This window comes from Rhea americana, unplaced genomic scaffold (assembly GCF_003343005.1).
Source record: "Rhea americana isolate MKP2758 unplaced genomic scaffold, rheAme1 scaffold_0, whole genome shotgun sequence".
Taxonomy (NCBI): domain Eukaryota; kingdom Metazoa; phylum Chordata; class Aves; order Rheiformes; family Rheidae; genus Rhea; species Rhea americana.
Genome location: NW_028185037.1, coordinates 11369552 through 11387992, shown reverse-complemented (window position 1 = coordinate 11387992; position 18441 = coordinate 11369552). Strand labels below are relative to the sequence as shown.

The 18441-nt window shown below is 36.5% G+C and overlaps 1 protein-coding gene across 2 annotated transcripts in view; it reads left to right on the top strand.

Moving 5' to 3' along the window:
- The window catches only part of TAF2 (TATA-box binding protein associated factor 2), a 62125-nt gene that overhangs the window by 27351 nt on the left and 16333 nt on the right, over window positions 1–18441 (top strand). For both annotated transcript variants that reach the window (XM_085312998.1, XM_085313073.1), the window contains exons 16-22: window positions 1700–1952; window positions 4978–5118; window positions 6484–6594; window positions 7924–8117; window positions 8705–8844; window positions 13640–13709; window positions 17578–17687. In XM_085312998.1, the coding sequence (XP_085169124.1) occupies window positions 1700–1952; window positions 4978–5118; window positions 6484–6594; window positions 7924–8117; window positions 8705–8844; window positions 13640–13709; window positions 17578–17687 (1019 nt within the window). The remainder of the gene's footprint in view (window positions 1–1699; window positions 1953–4977; window positions 5119–6483; window positions 6595–7923; window positions 8118–8704; window positions 8845–13639; window positions 13710–17577; window positions 17688–18441) is intronic.

Below are 18441 nucleotides of genomic sequence, written 5' to 3'. Positions count from 1 at the left end.
TTGCTTGGAACAAATTCAGAGTAAATGTGTTGTATCTCAGTGACAACCATTTAACTAACACTGCGATAGACAAGTTCTTGAAATCTGAGATAGGTTTGACTTAATGATTTGTTAGTGCTTTGTACTAATATTTATATGCTAAAGAGTTGTTGTTATTGTTGGCATTAATTTCATTTGGAACTGGTTAGCTCAATGGAAGCAAATTCTTCCTCAAAGCAAAATATGCATTTTGCTCCTCCTTGAGCTGGAACCAGTGTTACTCTCAAAAATACTGAAGATGTTGGCAGCTTGTTTGTTGGCTGATAAGTAAACTAAATAATGTTGTTGAAAACTGATGGTGTCTCTTTGAAGAATAGTAGATTGACTGTCATGTTTAAAGAGCTGGAGTTTCCATTAAATTAAACCTCATCTATGAATATGACCACAAATAATTTTATAGGAGATATTTTCATTGAGGAAGCTATATTTATCATTTCTATATGAAAAGTCTATATGAATTAATGATTTTTAAATTATGTTTGAGAACAGTTAGCATGTATTTTGTGAATAGTTCTGGTGACTTGCATTCAAGCAGYTGTTGCATTACACTGAACTGAGACCTTAATTATCTTCTCTGAATTATCTTTGAATTGCATGTGATATTTAGGGAAGTCCCTTACAGTTCATCTGCTCCTCTTCTGTTCTGAAATGCTATCAGTTCTTCTGTGCCATTTGGACTTTCCTTCTCTAAGCATATTCAATAACCTTCTTTCTTTCTTATTCCTCTAAATCRCTTGTATGAGGAATTCTTTTCRCTATCCTTTCTTCTTCAGCAACTAACCACACAATAATTTTAGGTATTCTACGAATGTATGTAGAAATATGTATCATATTATAAAGATGCTATTTTGGATAACCTTTTTTGTTCCCTTTTCTCATCTGATTCAGTGTCTGTTACTGRTTTTGCATGGCAAACTCTGTGGAAGAGAGTTTATTAATAGTTTTAATTTATATTTGCCGCTCCTGTAAAAGATTTGTGCAGTCATGGTGCTCTATGAATAGTAWCACATCTTTTAATGGGAGTAACTAGCTATGGGGCTGCTAAAACTTTGATGGTCTTTTTCACCTTTTGGGTACTGCTTTAAGTCCTGTCTGTGGATGTGTTCAGTTCACAGTCATTCGGCCTAGCAATTCTGTGCAAATACGTGGTTACCCTTGTCAGCTTTCCATATGCTAGCAGATGTTTGTAAAGCACTTTCAGGTCTATTGATGAAAATTAGAATATAAAAACCTAGATTACTACCATGAGATTTTCTCTGTTGGATATATTTTTTGGTCTTAAACTRTAGCAGGTGATAAATTTCTGCTCCACTGTGAAAGTTACGGTGTCTGAGGAAGTAGAATTAAGTATATTGAGACTATGCAGTAGCTTATCAGAAATTTCTCAGAACTATAAGTTTAAAAATACTACAATACTACATTCACCTCAATAAATTTGAGGGTTGGGCACATCCTGGGTGGTTACAGAATTGCCATCCTAGGAACAGGAGGGTCCTCATTTTGGAGATGACCTCTACAAATCCTTTCCAACCTTAATTATTTTGTGATTGTTTGACTCTCTGTATTTCAAAAATAATAAAAAGTCAGGATATATTTTTAATTTCTGTCTTGAATGTCTTGAAATTTTGTAAGCTGTTAACGTTTTTCATGTCTGTCTTAGTGCTGATTCCCCTTTGCTCTGGATAAGAATAGATCCTGATATGTCAGTACTGAGGAAGGTTGAATTTGAGCAGTCTGATTTCATGTGGCAGTATCAGCTTCGATATGAGAGAGATGTGGTGGCTCAGGAGGAAGCCATTCTGGCATTGGAAAAGTTCCCGACTCCAGCATCRCGGCTTGCACTAACCGATATACTAGAACAAGAGCAGTGTTTCTACCGAGTGAGAATGCTGGCCTGCTTCTGCCTTGCAAAGGTGAGAGTGTGTAGATGGAAGTAACGAAAGAAATCTGCTAGACATTGTAAGCATTTGAAAATGAGGCAAAACTCACCACAATCCTTAAAATTGGCTTGATATTTGGCCTCCTAAAAGTGTTTGCCAAGTTTTTTTTTTTTTTTTAAAAAAAAAACAGGACTGATTTGAAGAGAGAGCTGTATTATTTTAGTCTGTAAGTGGAGACTGTAGAACACTTTCATAATTGTCAAAATTGAGATGTCAGACGAGAAAACCACAAGGGATTTTTCCAGATTAAGTGGCAGAAATAAAAGACTTTTGTTTAATTTTTTCAGAGGCATTTTTTTTTGTTGGGAAATTTCTTGGCTTTTGTTTTGAGGAATCTGAAGTGGTAAAATTTATCTGTCTGATGTGAATTCAAATTGCTGCTCTCTATTGTTTCAAATTGAACAGAGGCAGAAGGTAAATGTAATATTCATCTGAATTTCTGAATATTAAGAAGCCAAGTAATTGCCTGTCTTGAAGAAAGAAGATTGTGTGGACACAAGATTAGCATTAAAAATTAAAACTAAAAACTACTAGGTGGATAGGTAAACAAATAAATGGTGTGAAGACATTTAGAAAAGGCATGCTTAAATACGAGTGCCTTTGACAGTTTGAGTTCATATTATTAGTGTATAGCTTACCATCTGCCCTGCACTTCTGGAGAATAATTCAGTATGTGTATGGAAGTATATTGTTTGTATGTATTTTGAAAATCAAAATTCAAGATACACTTATAACAATCAGTTTTAACATTACAAACCAGTGATATGATAGTGTCAGGGTATATACTAGTATTGATTGTGCCAGTTTCTGACTTAAAATATGTGTAATTCATAATGAATTGATTCAGAATATTTAAAATGCAGGTGCCTATCTCCAGTAAATATTAAAAGAGTAATTGTTATAGTGTCTTAAATTTAATTGTTTTTTCTGTCCTTTCTTGAAATTCTCTGGCAGTTTGACTGCTGATGATCATAACCAGGTCAACTTCTAGCCAGACTGCAGTTACTTTGTAAAACATTATGGTCTATTTGTTTGGATACCAGAGAAGTGATAGATGGTCGCCATTAAGTAACTTTAGTTACTACATTTAGTAAATGTGCTGTGTAATTTATTGCATAATAGTACTTCAGTCTCTGAGAAATAAAGTAGCCAGATAACACATTAATGAATTCTCAGTGAAAAAGAAGTTCATAGGGATATAAGTGAATATCTTGTGAGGTGTAATGTTCATATACCTCATATAAACTATATTATGGTTCTCCAGTGTCCAAGTGGTGAAATATATGATAATGTGTAGATGTGCATGCACAGATGTACAGTGCTTGCTGAGTTCCTAACAAATGACCCTAAAGAGAAGAGTGAAGATAGTTATATTATGGCATTAATTCTCATGACTTTTCAGGTTGATTTTCCATCTGTAGATGCAGGTCCATTGCGATGGTGGTGATGTAAGGTGTTAAAAAAAAAAAAACGAAAGAAAGAAAGAAAAAAAAAAGAAAAGATAAAGGGCACTGAGGAAGTCCATAGCTGAGAGTAACGGTTATATTTTAGGTTCAATGAGTTACTAATTTTTATGCTGTATTGCTCTTAAAAATAMGCGATACAGAAATAGAGTGTTTGAGGAAAATCCTTTAGTCTTTTTAAGTAGAAATAATGCAAGGAAGATATTTACTTTATGATGTGGAGAATTTGCAAATATATTTAAATCAGGTAACTGGAATATTAGAGACTGTAGCATATCAGTAGAATGAACAGAAAACTTGGATTCACTTAGTATTTCAAAAGATAAATTCACGAGAGTCAGATAAGAACCAAGTGTTAATAAAAATGTGATGGATATACTACTGTTTAACTTAATAATATTCTTTRTAAGATTTTACAAAATGAAATGCTTAAAATGAACAGAAGTACATTCTAAAAAAATTTAGATCCAAATTTTAATGAATATTGAATATCTTATAAATATGGTGATCCAATGTAATATTTTGAGTGGCTGTGCTTTTATGCCATGCTGCGACTGAAATTTCTCATTAGCCGGTCTCATGGCTTTCATGATAAACTTCCCACCTTATATGAGAGAAATGGTAAAATTGATAGCTGCCTCTTTCAGATAACCTCTTCCATTTTTACTCTATTGCATATGTAATGCCCTTTGAAACAAGTTAAAGCAATTTAGCAAGAAATCATCAATTATATTTTCTTCTGCTATGTTGTATGAATATATTTTTTCTTAGTTTGTGAAGGTTCTGTAAGAATGGAATCTTCTACGTTGCTGCTGAGTTGTAGAATGTATTGGCCCCTTCCTGTACACACACACAGACACACACACAGTCATGAGGCATACATACTCTTTTCTACAGTTCTATTATTCCATACGATAAATATCCCAAGCCAGGATTTTGGGCAGGCGCTACCACAGTTTTGTCCTTATACAGCCTTACTTCCCTACACCAAAACAGACTATAGCAATAACTTTGTCTCATTGCACAGTCTGTTTGTGAATCATGGTCAAAGTTAAAGAGGTAGTTGACTTCCCTTTTACTTTAGGGGTGGTCTCTTACTCCTAGGGTGGCTGAAGCTTAGTTGAAATCCAGGTTGAGGTTACTGGCAGGGTACGTTTGGGAAGCTGGTATTGCAAATGCCTCTTCAATCATTGATTTCTGTGAAGTCTTGGCTTAATAAACATCAAATATTTGCCTAATGTATAAAAAGGAAAATTAAGAACAGAAGTTTATCATGGAAAGATAATAAGTTGCAGATGTCCTCCAAGTGAAACCATTTTCATAAAGTTTACCTTTGTTGCATAGAAGGTATATTGGGGATGGCAATGCAAGCTTAGCTGATATCATGTATTGATGGAAATATGTATCTATTTGAAGAGCTGAACATCCTCAGCAATTACACTTTTTTTAGTATGAGAAACGTGTTTTTTTGTTCAGCCAAACTAAACCTGCAGTGGTGATGTTAATRTGACTTCCCTTCTACCCTAATAATACAGATTGCAAATTCCATGGTAAGTACATGGACAGGACCACCAGCCATGAAGTCACTCTTTACCCGAATGTTTTGTTGTAAGAGTTGTCCAAACATTGTGAAGACCAACAACTTTATGAACTTTCAAAGCTATTTTCTGCAAAAGGTAAAATTTATTTTTATTGAYKTTTTTTAAATAAACGAAATGTCAAAATACAAAAATGTTTCTACAGAGGACAGTTACAGAAACACAAATTGCATAGTCACGTTACCTCTTCATAAAAATCCAGAATAACTAAGTCTTTCTTATTCAGCCTCTGTTCCATCTTTATCAGAAGTTAGTTAACCAAAGTTTTAATATTTTTTCTGGGTAGCTGAAGTAGCCATCTGTTCAGAAAAATGCAGCACTTACAGATATTTTTGAGCTCATTCTTAAGTAGAATTTATTGAACAGTATCAAAGCTAACCATTTGCTTTTTTAGGTGTTTGTCAGCTGATCTTTTAAGTTCATTAATGAAATTGATCTCATAATAGAAACAATCTCATAAATCTGTTCATCAGATGGTGGGCTTTTTCAAGGTTAAAGATAGTGCATAATCTTCTCCGTGTTGCTTCATCCTCCCTATTAGTTGTCAGTCATGTTTGTAGTTTGTTTGATGTTAGTGCAAGTTTTTTATTGGGAGCTTCAGGTGTTGTACAGTGAATAACCATTAAAATGAATGATAGTGTTTTTTCTCAAGGTTCATGTTATWATTATTGGATAATATTGTTTTTATTTCCCATATCTCCTATTCCTAAGTATGGAGAAAACTTAAATCTTGTTTTCTTATTTTGTCCAAAACTGCTTAATCCTTCTGCCCATCATTGTTTCGTAKGTTGTCTTTTGTGTCTTTCTGCCTTTTTTCTCATTATTCATTCTTTCTTGCTGTTTTCAATGTTAATGCTTTTTTACCAAAGACATTTAATCCAGAGTCTCCAGATTACAGATCTGGAGTAAGATTCCTAAATTTATGTTAGCAGAACCCAGGGAGCTATTTAGTTCATTCTGAGGAAGGCATCTGTTGGCTCTTTAGGCTTCATTGACTGTGTTGGCTGTATATCCCTTGATGGTAATGGGACCGTAGGCTTCAGTGACTATACTGGCTATATGTCCCTTGTTAGTAATGGGAGCTGAGACATCAGGTTCGTTGATGAACTAAGTTAGTTGTCTATCTCCAAATGAGTTCCATTGTCATTTTCTGTTTCATTGTTTTCTGTCTGCTACTTTTGTGTTTGTGCCTTGAATCAGAGTCTTTTCTTAGATATACTGCCTTGTCAAAGTCTGCCTACACTGTGACTARTTATTGAGCAATAGTTCTGTAATTATGTAAATCTTTGATCTGAAAAGTATAAAGCGTATGATGTTACTTCCAAAAAGCATTTAAGTAGAAGTTTTAAGAGATTTGTTATTGTAAAATTAATTGCTCATTTTAACAGTGTAAATATCTTTTTTGCTATTGTAAGAATGATATTAGTATTAATTTTATTGCAGACTATGCCTGTTGCCATGGCTCTTCTGAGAGATGTTCACAACCTCTGTCCTAAGGAGGTTTTAATGTTTATTTTGGATTTGATCAAGTATAATGATAACAGGAAGAATAAGGTAAARAATGTATTTATTTTAATCTCTCACTTTTGTGTTGAAAAAAGACTAATTTATGTATTATATGACCTACTATGTCAGTAATACTTMAGCAAATACCTAGCAAAGGGTTGCTAGTTGGAAGCTAGAAAAAGCCCTTTGAACAAGTGAAATCACCCACTTTTTACTTTTATATGCACACGCACACACAGAGGTAGGTATGTACATACATACTGGGAGGGACATTCACATGAAAAGGAGATACTGTTGGCTGAGTTTGAAAAACCTGGAAAAAACTGCTGAACAGCAGTGTTAGTGAATATTCAGCAGTTGACATTCCTATGGTAGCATTCCTCAGATGCTTCAAAGCTCTTTGTGCTTGTTGACTTACTAAAGACCTACCTGTCTTCGTTTCCGTACATTTTTCTTGCCTTGTCTCTCTTTCAAGAGACTCGTGTTTTGAAGAAATGTACATGGGCACTAACATTTTCTGAATAAATGTAGCATATAAAGCAAAGCACTGTTTGTTTTTCAGGTTGTTGTTTGTTTTTAATCCTGAGAAGAGTATCTGAAAGAGAGAGGATTTTTTTTTTTTTTGATGATGATACATGAGACTAGGATTGTGGATTCTGAAGGTCAGGTCTTGCTCATAGAACTAGCTGGTCTTTGTCTAATTAAATAACAGCTAAAACCCAGGTTCTTCTTGTTCCATCACTAAACCAAAGTATCTAAGACAGAAGCATCATCATAATTTTCTTCTGCCATAGATCAGCTCTGAAAGATGATTAAAGGACCTTTACAATCCAAAGATGATTTTAAGATTCCATCTCTACACCTAAGAGGAAGCCTACAGCTGTTAGGGTCCTAATATAATCTTCCCAGTGAAGTGCCTGAAGTTAATTTGAACAAAGCCTTGCTTTCTTGTATGTAGAAACACATGCTGTAGTAACACAGCTGAGAGTGCTGAACTRAGAGGGTTGATAGAAGGCTAAGAGGCAGAGAGTTAGACATCTGAACACAAGCACATTTAGAAACAATGGCTTTTATTTTCCGGATCTGGAAAACTTTCTATGCCTGATTTTCTGTTTTTATAAATCCATCTATCGCTGTTAATGTACTGCTGTTAATGTACTTCTGTTACAAATTGAAAATTAGTGGTTAATAATATGTCTGCTTGCTCACACTCTCTCAAATCTATATTTAGACAAACATATTCAACTGTTTTGGTTTCTCATGCAGTTTGTCACTCAGTTTTTATTTTAAAAATCTTTTCCTATAACAATGCTTCGAAGTTTCTCATTTTTTAAAAAACAAAATGTATATTCTTATTTTAATACTATTTTTATCTAGTTTTCAGACAACTACTATCGTGCTGAACTGATTGATGCCCTAGCCAACTCTGTAACTCCGGCAGTTAGTGTGAACAATGAAGTTCGAACGTTGGATAACTTAAATCCTGATGTTCGACTTATTCTTGAGGAAATTACCCGGTTCCTAAATATGGAGAAGCTTCTTCCTAGCTACAGGCATACCATTACAGTCAGGTGTGCTTTAATAATTCCTGTAAATATAAAGAGAGTAGACATGCTAGTGCAAGTTTTTTGTTTTTCTGTAGACTCTGCAGTTAGTAGTTTGGTGAGATTTTAGCTTACTTGCCTGAGCTTTATGTGGCAAATTCTTTCTTATTTTTGAAAATTGGTAACATAATTTTTTTCGTGATTGCTTATTCATAACATAAATTCTAGCAGTCTGAAGTTTTAATAGCAGGATTAAATTTTCATGCTTGTGCATCTGTAAATCTGTTAATTGTAGAACATTTATGAAAGTTTTATAAAAGATAACATGGTAATGATATCTGCCCTATGTTTTCTGTATAAGTTAGTATGGTTCTGCTGAAACCAAACTCTGACTTTGACACAGTAGGGATTTTTTTTTTCCAATGTTTCTGCCTAATTCAGAATTAATGAGTTCTGTGTTAATGCTATGAAAATAACTGTAACATGTCAATTTGAACAACTTGGTTGTTGAAGAATTGGAAGAGTAGTTATTAATTATTTTGAAGAAAATAACTTTATTCTTCATGGCTGGTTTTCTAGAAACCTCATCTAAATCTTTTTTCCATCAAATCTAGCTGTTTAAAGGCTATTCGAGTGCTTCAGAAGAATGGCCATGTCCCAAGTGATCCTGCTCTCTTTAAGTCATATGCAGAATATGGGCATTTTGTAGATGTCCGAATAGCAGCGTTGGAGGCTGTTGTTGATTATACAAAAGGTACCTTTTAAAGTATTTTGTCAATTTGTAAAACTTGTGTTGGTAGTAGAAAACTGTAATAATCACGTCATTGATACTAGGTTGAAATATTGTCCACCAGAAGAGTGTGTGATGGCAGTTGTATTGATAAGAAAACCTGAGATTGCTATTAATGCTTTGTCCTAGAGAATTCAAGTTTTATGAAGATGTGGTGAGCATTTTTTCGGTATATTTTGCAAATTAAATCAGATATTTGAAGTTTTGACATAATGAGTAGACAGCATGACAAATAGTGGTAAGGGATACTGGATATTTCTTTTAATGCCTCATTTTGAGTCTTTTTGATTCAGTTGACTTCATCCGTAATTACTAGTCAGAATTTTTGCTTTATCTTCTTACTAATCTCTTTATTTTGCAAATTGCATTCATTTTATGTGTGTAATTTTGGAAGCTTAGATTATTTGAAGATTATTCACTAAATGTGCTTTGCCATTCTCTATACATACCTTAGGTATGTGAGATGTTTCAAATTTTTAAATATTGCTTTTATTTGAGTGTGGCAGATCTTTGAAAAAAATACTGTGTTTCTGGAAAATTTGTCAGGATTGAATTTTAACTTCAAATTGCAATCAAGAAAGCTACAATCAGAAATTCTGTCTAATGATGCTCATTTTATAAAAGTAAATAGGTTTAGTGTACTAGTCTGATCTATTCATTTACTTGTCTTTGTGCAGCAAATTTGTAGCGATTCTTAGCTCAGCTGGTTAGAGCGTGGTGCTGCTAATGCCAAGGTCGTGGGTTCAGTCCCCATATGGGCTATGCTGAGGGGTGGACTAGATGATCTCCAGAGGTCCCTTCCARCCTTGCCGTTCTATGATTCTTGTGTTTGAAGGGTTATCCCTATCAATGTGCCAGGACCTTGAAATTCTTCATYTGTGAGCAGAATAATTGGTCCTAGACTATTTCTTTTTCTTTCTCAAATTTCATCTTTTCATTTTCAAAATAATAGTGAGATGCCCTTTCATTCTTCATGAATTATTGTTTTCTCTTTTCTTGATAAAGAGTTGATTACTTTGGTCTTACATCTGTCATTCTGTCCAAACGCTTCTCAAACCAGGTAGACAATGACAGATTTAAAGGCAGTTTGAGTCTTACAGGTGACTGTATGTGTATCTGAGGGAATTCTGACCTGCTCCTACAGACTGAAAGCAGCCTCTTGGGAAGAAAAACTAGTAGCCTCAAGGGAGGCTGCACATGGGACATCATCCTCGCTCCTCAGTCTTGTAATTGAGCCAGCATTCTGGATCCAAAACTCATCCCAGATGGATTGCATGATGGCCTACTGATGATGTCTAGCTAGAACTGATAACTCCAGTGACGCTGTGTATCTCTCTGTGGCACAGCTCACTGTGTCTCCCTTCGTAGAGTTAGTGGAAAAATTTGCTGGAGGATGGAAAGCTTACTCATCAGCTGGATTCCTTTAGAATAATCTCCTCACTGATTCATCCCACCCTTTGGACAGACAAACTGATAGAAATAATGTTTTCTCATTAAATTCTTGACCTTTTATGGATGGTGTTTATAGTTAACGACTTGGGTAAGAAAAATGTTTGTATTGCAAAGTAATACATTACATCTTTAAAAGAGCTAGTCAACTGACTTGCTGTACAAGCAAGATTGGATAAGTTGCCTGAAATACTCTGTAAATACAGGAAGGTAAAACTTGAATGGGAAAGATCAGTAGAAAGACATGAAGAAAAGGAGTCAGTGATTGAAATAAAGATATGTTGTGACTGAGCTTTCTTTCAGATCTGATGTGATACATTATGTTATTACTGTACCTATGTGCCCTACCCCATGCCGAAGGCTTTTTTCTCTGGTGCAGAGGTAGCAGAAGCAGATATATGCTTGCTGCAAAGTCACTGCCATTCACAACGCAGCCTTCTGTCTTAACTTGTCATCAGTTTCTGTTGTCAAATATAGCACTTCGTAGTAAATTAGCTTCTGTTTCTGCTGTAAGACTGGTAGCTTTTTGGCAGAGGGGTAGATTTGAAAGCTCAGTGTGCTTTTTTCAGTTATCCATAAAGAAGTCAGCAGCACTTTTCTTGCAGAGTACAACGCCTCTGGAAGAAGAAATGATTGGCCATCTATTGCCAAGAGGTCTGATGCTCATTGTTCCACTTACCTGGTTTCCAGTTCATACTGGACRTAAAACATCAGCTGTCTAATGCCTGTTGCTTTGCCAAAGTTGGCTTTTAAACAGTTCTTACAGAGGAAGCTGGCTGATTTTGTTATTTCCATAAAAAGGAAGGTCTGTATTTTCTGGGACAGTGTGGAACTCCCATGTTTTTGTATCAACTTGTGGCAGGAATAGCTGACTTTTTAAAGTTACTTTAAAAGAAATCATTTCTCTRTGGAAATCAGGTTGTTTTCTTTGCTGTTAATAGTAAGACTTTTTTTGAGAAATGGTAACTCCATAAAATGCTTGAGGCACCGTGTAAGAGCTAGGACAGTGATCTAAACTGGCTGGAAGTGAACAGGATTTATTAATTTTTAAAAAGTAGCTTCTGATTGTTGCATGACTTAAAAGTTATACATATACCTCAAAGCAATTGCTTGTTTGTAAGAAGTAACAACTGTTCTAAATGAATATCCATGTTTATCTAGTCTCCTGAATGTTAAAGTTCAGAGTTTCAGATGCTCTGCTGTCARTTGAGAACTGATAAACAATTCTTGTAATTCAAAAAACGCCAAGAGATTTTTTACTTCAGAAAAAGATCAAGTCACTTTTATGTCTACTAGGAGTATGAAGAGCTACATATCTATCTTGAGGCTAGTAAGATTTATTCTGCCAATGGCAGATTTGATTTGGTTTTGCTCCCCCCAAAGTTAGGTAGTTACTATATTTGAAGAACAGGTTAAATGCCTTAGTAGCAAATTTTTTGAAGTCTAACATATAATTTATGCTGCAAGGCAGATGTCAGGGAATACTTATTTTATTTCAAGCACAAATAAGTCTAGGAAGTAAAAAAGACATTTTACCCCAAAAGGGTGGTATTTCTTGGTTCTGTTATCCAGCGCCGTAAGAATACAGGATTCATTTCTTAGATTGTGCATTCTCTAGTCAAAGGCCATTTCAAAACCCTTCCCATTATCAATCCAAACAATTGTAGCTTTTTTTCATAATTTTGATTTAATGTGCTCACAGATGTTGTGGGATTTTGCTGCGTGATTGTATTTGTATTGATTGAGAAAAGTTCCCAAACTTATGTAGAAACTAAATAATGTCTATCTCTGCAGATTTATTAGTTCTGTGATACTTAATGCTAATAGGAATACTTCGACGAGTATTCTCACTCCACCCCGTGAAGCAAAACAGCTTTGTATTCCTATAGTTGAGCACAGACAGTCATAAGCCCTTAAAAGCGTGTCCCAGACATAGCCTTTTTTAAGGTTTTCTCTGATTTTTTAAGGCAAATCTGACATTGTGGTTCTGGTTTGAGCAGATACAAATTTGCTCTGGCATCATTCAGAACTGACCAAAACTGGGTAGCTGTGATTTACACAGTGCAGAACCTGAGCTAATAAACCCTGTTTAAAGGCAGGGTATAGTCATTAGGTTCAGTGCCTCTTCGGTGCAACCAGTTTGGTTCTTGTTGGCTTGCAGGAAGAACAGCTCAATTGCAAGCTGCTGACTTGCTCAGCCTTCCTTTAAGCAGTATTATGATGTATTTTCATTGCCTGCCCAAAAAGATCATCTGCGCTGATTACTCAAAGTATTAAAGGAATAAATCTAATCAGTAACTTCTTTATGTAAAATAATCTTCAAGTGCTGATTCTCTTAATATAATTCTAAACTGAATTACCTCTTCCTTTGAAAGCAACTTGCCATATTGAAATAGCAAAGGAGCAATAAGAAGTATATTTGGTTAGACTCGAAAAGTTGTATTTGAGAATTATTGACTGAAAAATTACTGAAATTAGGAAGGGAAGTTGAACTAAAGTATTTGGAACTGAAAATACGCTAGATTCAGAAAAAAAGAAATACAGTTATTAGAGATGATGAAATAGAAAGCAACAGAAATACGTTTGGAACTGTCTCTACAGGAATCATTAATGCACCCCTAATCTGAACTAAACCAAAGCCTAAGCGAGCTCTTCCTTGTTTCGAGGAAATGAGAATACAGCTGTAGACTATTGTAATTATGCATTTGAGGAAAAAAAAATACAAAGTAGAAAAAATACCAGATATTATTATTACTGGTTACCTAAAAATGAAAGACTTTTTTATGTAATGTTMCTGTGACAATCAAAGGATTTTTGTAACATAATTTAAGTTAGAAACAGGATCAACTAGTTAATTTAAAATAATGTCAGGCAGCAGTTTTCTAGAAGTGTGTGCTAACTTTCAAAATATATTTTCATTACTAAGCATACTGTTTCAGAAATTAAGGAAGGCTACAAGGAGGAGTATGCTTACTGTAATAGGTAAGTCCTGTAGTCCTTTCTGTGCTATTTATGGATGAGGATCTGTCACATATTCTTTTTTATACTTACGAAAATTGTATCTTTTGTATTCCTTATAGAAAATATTATGCTTTAGAATGTTGAAAGAATATTTGAATGTGTTGATGTTGAAGATTTTGGACTTTATATAATAAACGTCATCATTAATACAGTGCAATTTCTTAATAGTTTTAGTGATTCAGCTGAGAAATGGTAACCTTTTCATGTTCTAATTCAGGAATTTGTGATCATCTTGATCAAACCCATTTCAGTTTCTCTATGCTTATAGCCATTTTATTTTTCCTTGCAGTTGATAGGAGCTACGAAGAACTGCAGTGGCTGCTCACTATGGTTCAGAATGATCCTGTACCCTACATAAGGTTAGTGTGTCAATAACCATACTAGCCTGGTATCACTAAAAAAAAGTGGAGGGAATGATACTTCTTTATTTCAGGCTTTAAAAATTTACAGATCCAAACCTTAAGGACTTAATACTTCTTAACAAATAGAGAATACAGTTTTATGATTTTATATAAATTGAAGCTTGTTTTGATCTTTCTACAGTTTACGTTTCAAAAATGAATATACTTAGTTTCCACACTCCATTTTTTTTATATATATATATATGTGTGTGTGTGTGTGTACACACATATGTGTGTACACACACACACACACACACACACACACACATATATATAATTTGTCTTTCATGTTCTACTTCTCTGGTGAATGACTGAAGTTAGATTTCATACTGACAAATGATGTATACCAATCTAATAGTAATTTCTACCTTCTACCATATTCCATATGGTAAAAAGATCTTGTGATATTTAGGAAAGACAAAGATTGATACATAATATGTATTAAGCTTTGCCAGCAACACTGTAACACAATTGTTAGGCTGTAGATAGGGTGAAAGGATAAYATGTGAAAATGTGGTGTAAACTCTAGTATTGCCCGTTTCTTTCAACATTGCTGTAGTCAGTGAGTGACTGGATACTTCAGCACAYGCATTAGAAACCTCTGAACACACAAGTTTCTAACTGTTCTTTTCCCCAGTGTTTCCTGTTTCTAATCACTATTACAATGCTGAATTTCGAAGATTGGTGTTATATAGTGTTACTATAATAGTGTTACTTTTACTTTCTGGTTGTTTTTTTAAAAGAACATACTTGCTAGAACTAAGGCAACAAACAGGATTGCAACCCTGGACTTCAGRAGAGCAGRCTTTGGGCCCTTCAGAGACCTAACTGGTGGAGTCTCATGGGTTAAGGCCCTAGAAGGAAGGGGGGTCCAGGAGAGCTGGCTAGTATTGAAACATCACTTCCTCCAAGATCAAGAGTGGTGCATCCCTATGAGGAAGAAGTGCAGCATAAGGGTCAGGAGACCCGCATGGGTGAACAAGGAGCTCTTGGCCAAATTCAGACAGAAGAAGAAGATACACAGAATGTGGAAGAGGGGACAGGCTACTYGGGAGAATTATAGGAATGCAGTCAGAGTATGTAGAGATGCTGCAAGGAAGGCTAAGGCCCAGCTGGAATTGAGTCTGGCAAGGGATGTCAAGGACAACAGGAAAGGCTTCTTCAAATACATCAGCAGCAAGAGGAGGACTAGGGAAAATGTGGGCCTGCTACTGAATGGGGTGGGGGTCCTGGTGACAAGGGATACAGAGAAGGCAGAATTACTGAATGCCTTCTTGGCTTCAGCCCTCACTGCTAAGGGCAGCCCCATGAATCCTGCAGCCTGGACATGAGGGAGAAAGTCTGGAGAAGGGAAGACTTTCCTTTGGTTGAGGAGGATAGGATTAGAGACCTTCTCGGCAGGCTAGACATCCAAAAATCTATGGGCCCGGATGGGATGCACCCACGGGTACTGAGGGAGCTGGCAGATGTTGTTGCCAGGCCGCTCTCCATCACCTTTGAAAGGTCCTGGAGAACTGGAGAGGTGCCTGAGGACTGGAAGAAAGCCAGTGTCATTGCAGTCTTCAAAAAGGGCAAGGAGGAGGACCCAGGCAACTACAGGCCGGTCAGCCTCACCTCCATCCCTGGAAAGGTGGTGGAACAGCTCRTTCTGGATGTCCTCTCCAGACATATGGAGGAGAAGGTGGTGATCAGGAGTAGCCAGCATGGATTCACCAAGGGGAAAGCCTGCTTAACCAACCTGAGAGCCTTCTCTGRTGGAATGACTGGCTGGGTAGATGAGGGGAGAGCAGYGGATGTTGTGTACCTTGACTTCAGCAAGGCTTTTGACCCTGTCTCCCATGGCATCCTCCTAGACAAGCTCAGGAAGTGTGGGTTAGACGAGTGGACAGTGAGGTGGATTGAGAAGTGGCTGAAAGGCAGAGCTCAGAGGGTCRTTATCAGTGGCGTGGAGTCTAGATGGAGGCCTGTGGCTAGTGGCGKCCCCCAGGGCTCAGTACTGGGTCCCATCCTGTTCACCTTTTTCATCAATGACCTGGATGAGGGSACAGAGTGCCTCCTCAGCAAGTTTGCTGATGACACCAAGCTGGGAAGAGTGGCTGACGCATCTGAGGGCTGTGCTGTTATTCAGAGAGACCTGGACAGGCTGGAGRGYTGGGCGTAGAGAAACCTCATGAAGTTCAACAAGGGCAAGTGCAGAGTCCTGCACCTAGGGAAAAATAACCCTTGGCASSAGTCCAAGCTGGGGGCTGACCTTCTGGAGAGCAGCTCTGCAGAGAAGGACATGGGAGTGCTGGTGGATGACAAACTGACCATGAGCCAGCAATGTGCCCTTGTGGCCAGGAAGGGCAGTGGTATCCTGGGGTGCATTAGGAGTGTTGCCAGCAGGTTGAGGGAGGAGATCCTACCACTCTCCTCAGCCCTGGGGAGGCCTCATCTTGAGTACTATGTCCAGTTCTGGGCTCCTCAGGACAAGAGAGACATGGAGCTACTGGAGAGAGTCCAGCGTAGGGCTACAAAGATGATCAGAGGGCTGGAACATCTATCCTACGAGGGATGGCTGCAAGAGCTGGGCCTCCTCAGCCTGRGGAAGAGAAGACTGAAGGGGGATCTTATCAGTGTTTATAAGTASCTGAAGGGAGGGTGTCAAGGGGACGGGGACAAACTCTTTTCAATTGTCCCRTGTGACAGGACARGAGGCAATGGGCAGAAATTGAAGCACAGGAAGTTCYGCCTGAGCGTGMGGGGGAATTTCTTCCSYGTGAGAGTGACGGAGCACTGGCACAGGTTKCCCAGGGAGGTTGTGGAGTCTCCTTCTSTGGAGATCTTCAAGGCCCGCCTGGATGCCACCCTGTCTACCATGCTGTAGGTGACCCTGCTGAGCAKGGAGGTTGGACTAGATGATSTCCAGAGGTCCCTTCCAGCTTTACTGATTCTATGATTGTCCTCTACTTTACTGTTGTAATTTTTGCTAATGATAGTGTATACAGTTAGAGTCACTAGAGCAGGTGTCGTCTAGGAAAGAAAGGGATTTTTAATCTCTTTCAAGAGAAGTTTGTTCGAATATTGAGTTAAGCACTGTGTATAAGCCTCTGAAAAGAGATCTTTCAGAATTTTCATGTTCCAAAATTATAAGAATGCAGGAAAGAAGCTAGCTATACAGTGAAAAAGATTTAAAATAATAAATAATGGAAGAAATAGTTATTTCCATTCATAAAATGTTTTCAAGAACAGGTTTAAAAGAAGTGAAAAAAGTATCTGCTTTCAGCTCAGTGTGTAAATAATGTAGGAAAAGATGGTAAATGCAAAATTTTTATACATCAGCATAGCTTCAAAGTTGACAGTGTCCCTTTCCAGAAGGGTGTTCAAGTCGGTGTTTTCTTTGCTGACGTTTTATATCACAATCATAAGCATTTAAACATTTTTTTAATTCTTTAGTGTTAGTAGGAGTTTATTTGCCRTGGTGACTCCTCCTTTTGTAATTATCAAGACAGCGTACAAAAAAGATCTATTAATTTACCAAAGACTGACGGAGTCTACACTGTTTTACGTAACTCTTAAGAAATACTATTTAATAATATCCTCCTTAGTTTCACTTTGTATTTTATCTTTAAGTTATATTGCTGGTGATAAATCTGTGTGCATGTTGTAGACATAAGGAATAGCTAWAAGCTTAAAATATCAGTTATTCAAGTTTTAAAATTTTGGAAGAACTCTTAAGTAATGTTTGTAACATTAATGTTTGTAAGAATATTGCAAATTGAACTTTGTATTCTTAGTGTATTTCTTTGGATTTAATTAAAAAATAGTCTATTGATTTCTCTTTTAGGCATAAGATTCTGGATATGCTGACTAAGAATCCACCTTTTACAAAGAACATGGAGTCCCCTTTATGTAATGAAGCTTTGGTAGATCAGCTTTGGAAACTGATGAATTCAGGTTGTTTTTATTTTCTGTATTGTAAGATRCTTTGAATTCGTTCTTATAAACCTACAAACATGCAGGTTTACAGGCAAAGAGCGTTCTTAGGTTTGATAGTTAGAAATTGAATAATCAGTCTCTAARATTTACTGTTGTGTGCTTACTGATTTCTAAGTGATGCAGAGTACTGCCTGGCTCCTTGAGACATTCACCCCGAATGCTTCATTAAATAATGAGTGTATACGTTACCTTTTTCTTTATAGTTCACTTTACATTAGGCAGTCAGTCTTTGTCCTCTTTTACTAAACTCAGAGAGAGTATAGGAAAGGAAAACACTCCTACAGGTAATTTAAATGATATTTTAAGAAGTTTATTTTAAACCTTAAAAGATTTGCTTTGCTTTGTATGGTTAGGGAAGATCCTAGTGAGGAAAGGGTCTGCATCTTTACCATTGACCTGTTTTTTGTTACTGAAGCAGTTTTGTACAATCCTGACAAACTTCCCTTTAACATTTGGCGCATTGTTGCACAGATTACATGTAAATGTTTATATAGTCTTTTAGGTCATTGAAGGCTGTCTCTGTATATCATTATTTTTCGTGTTTAAAAGTTTATAGCTACGCTCCAGGGGCTGAAGTGGGAAACTACTAGTAGTTCAGTTTTGCAGGTTTTGCCAAGTGTCAGGCAAGGAAATAAACAATTATGATGTTCCCATCAGTTTGTTTTTTCCCTTTTTTCCTCCCCACTTTTCCCCTCCTTTTTTTTTTTTTTTT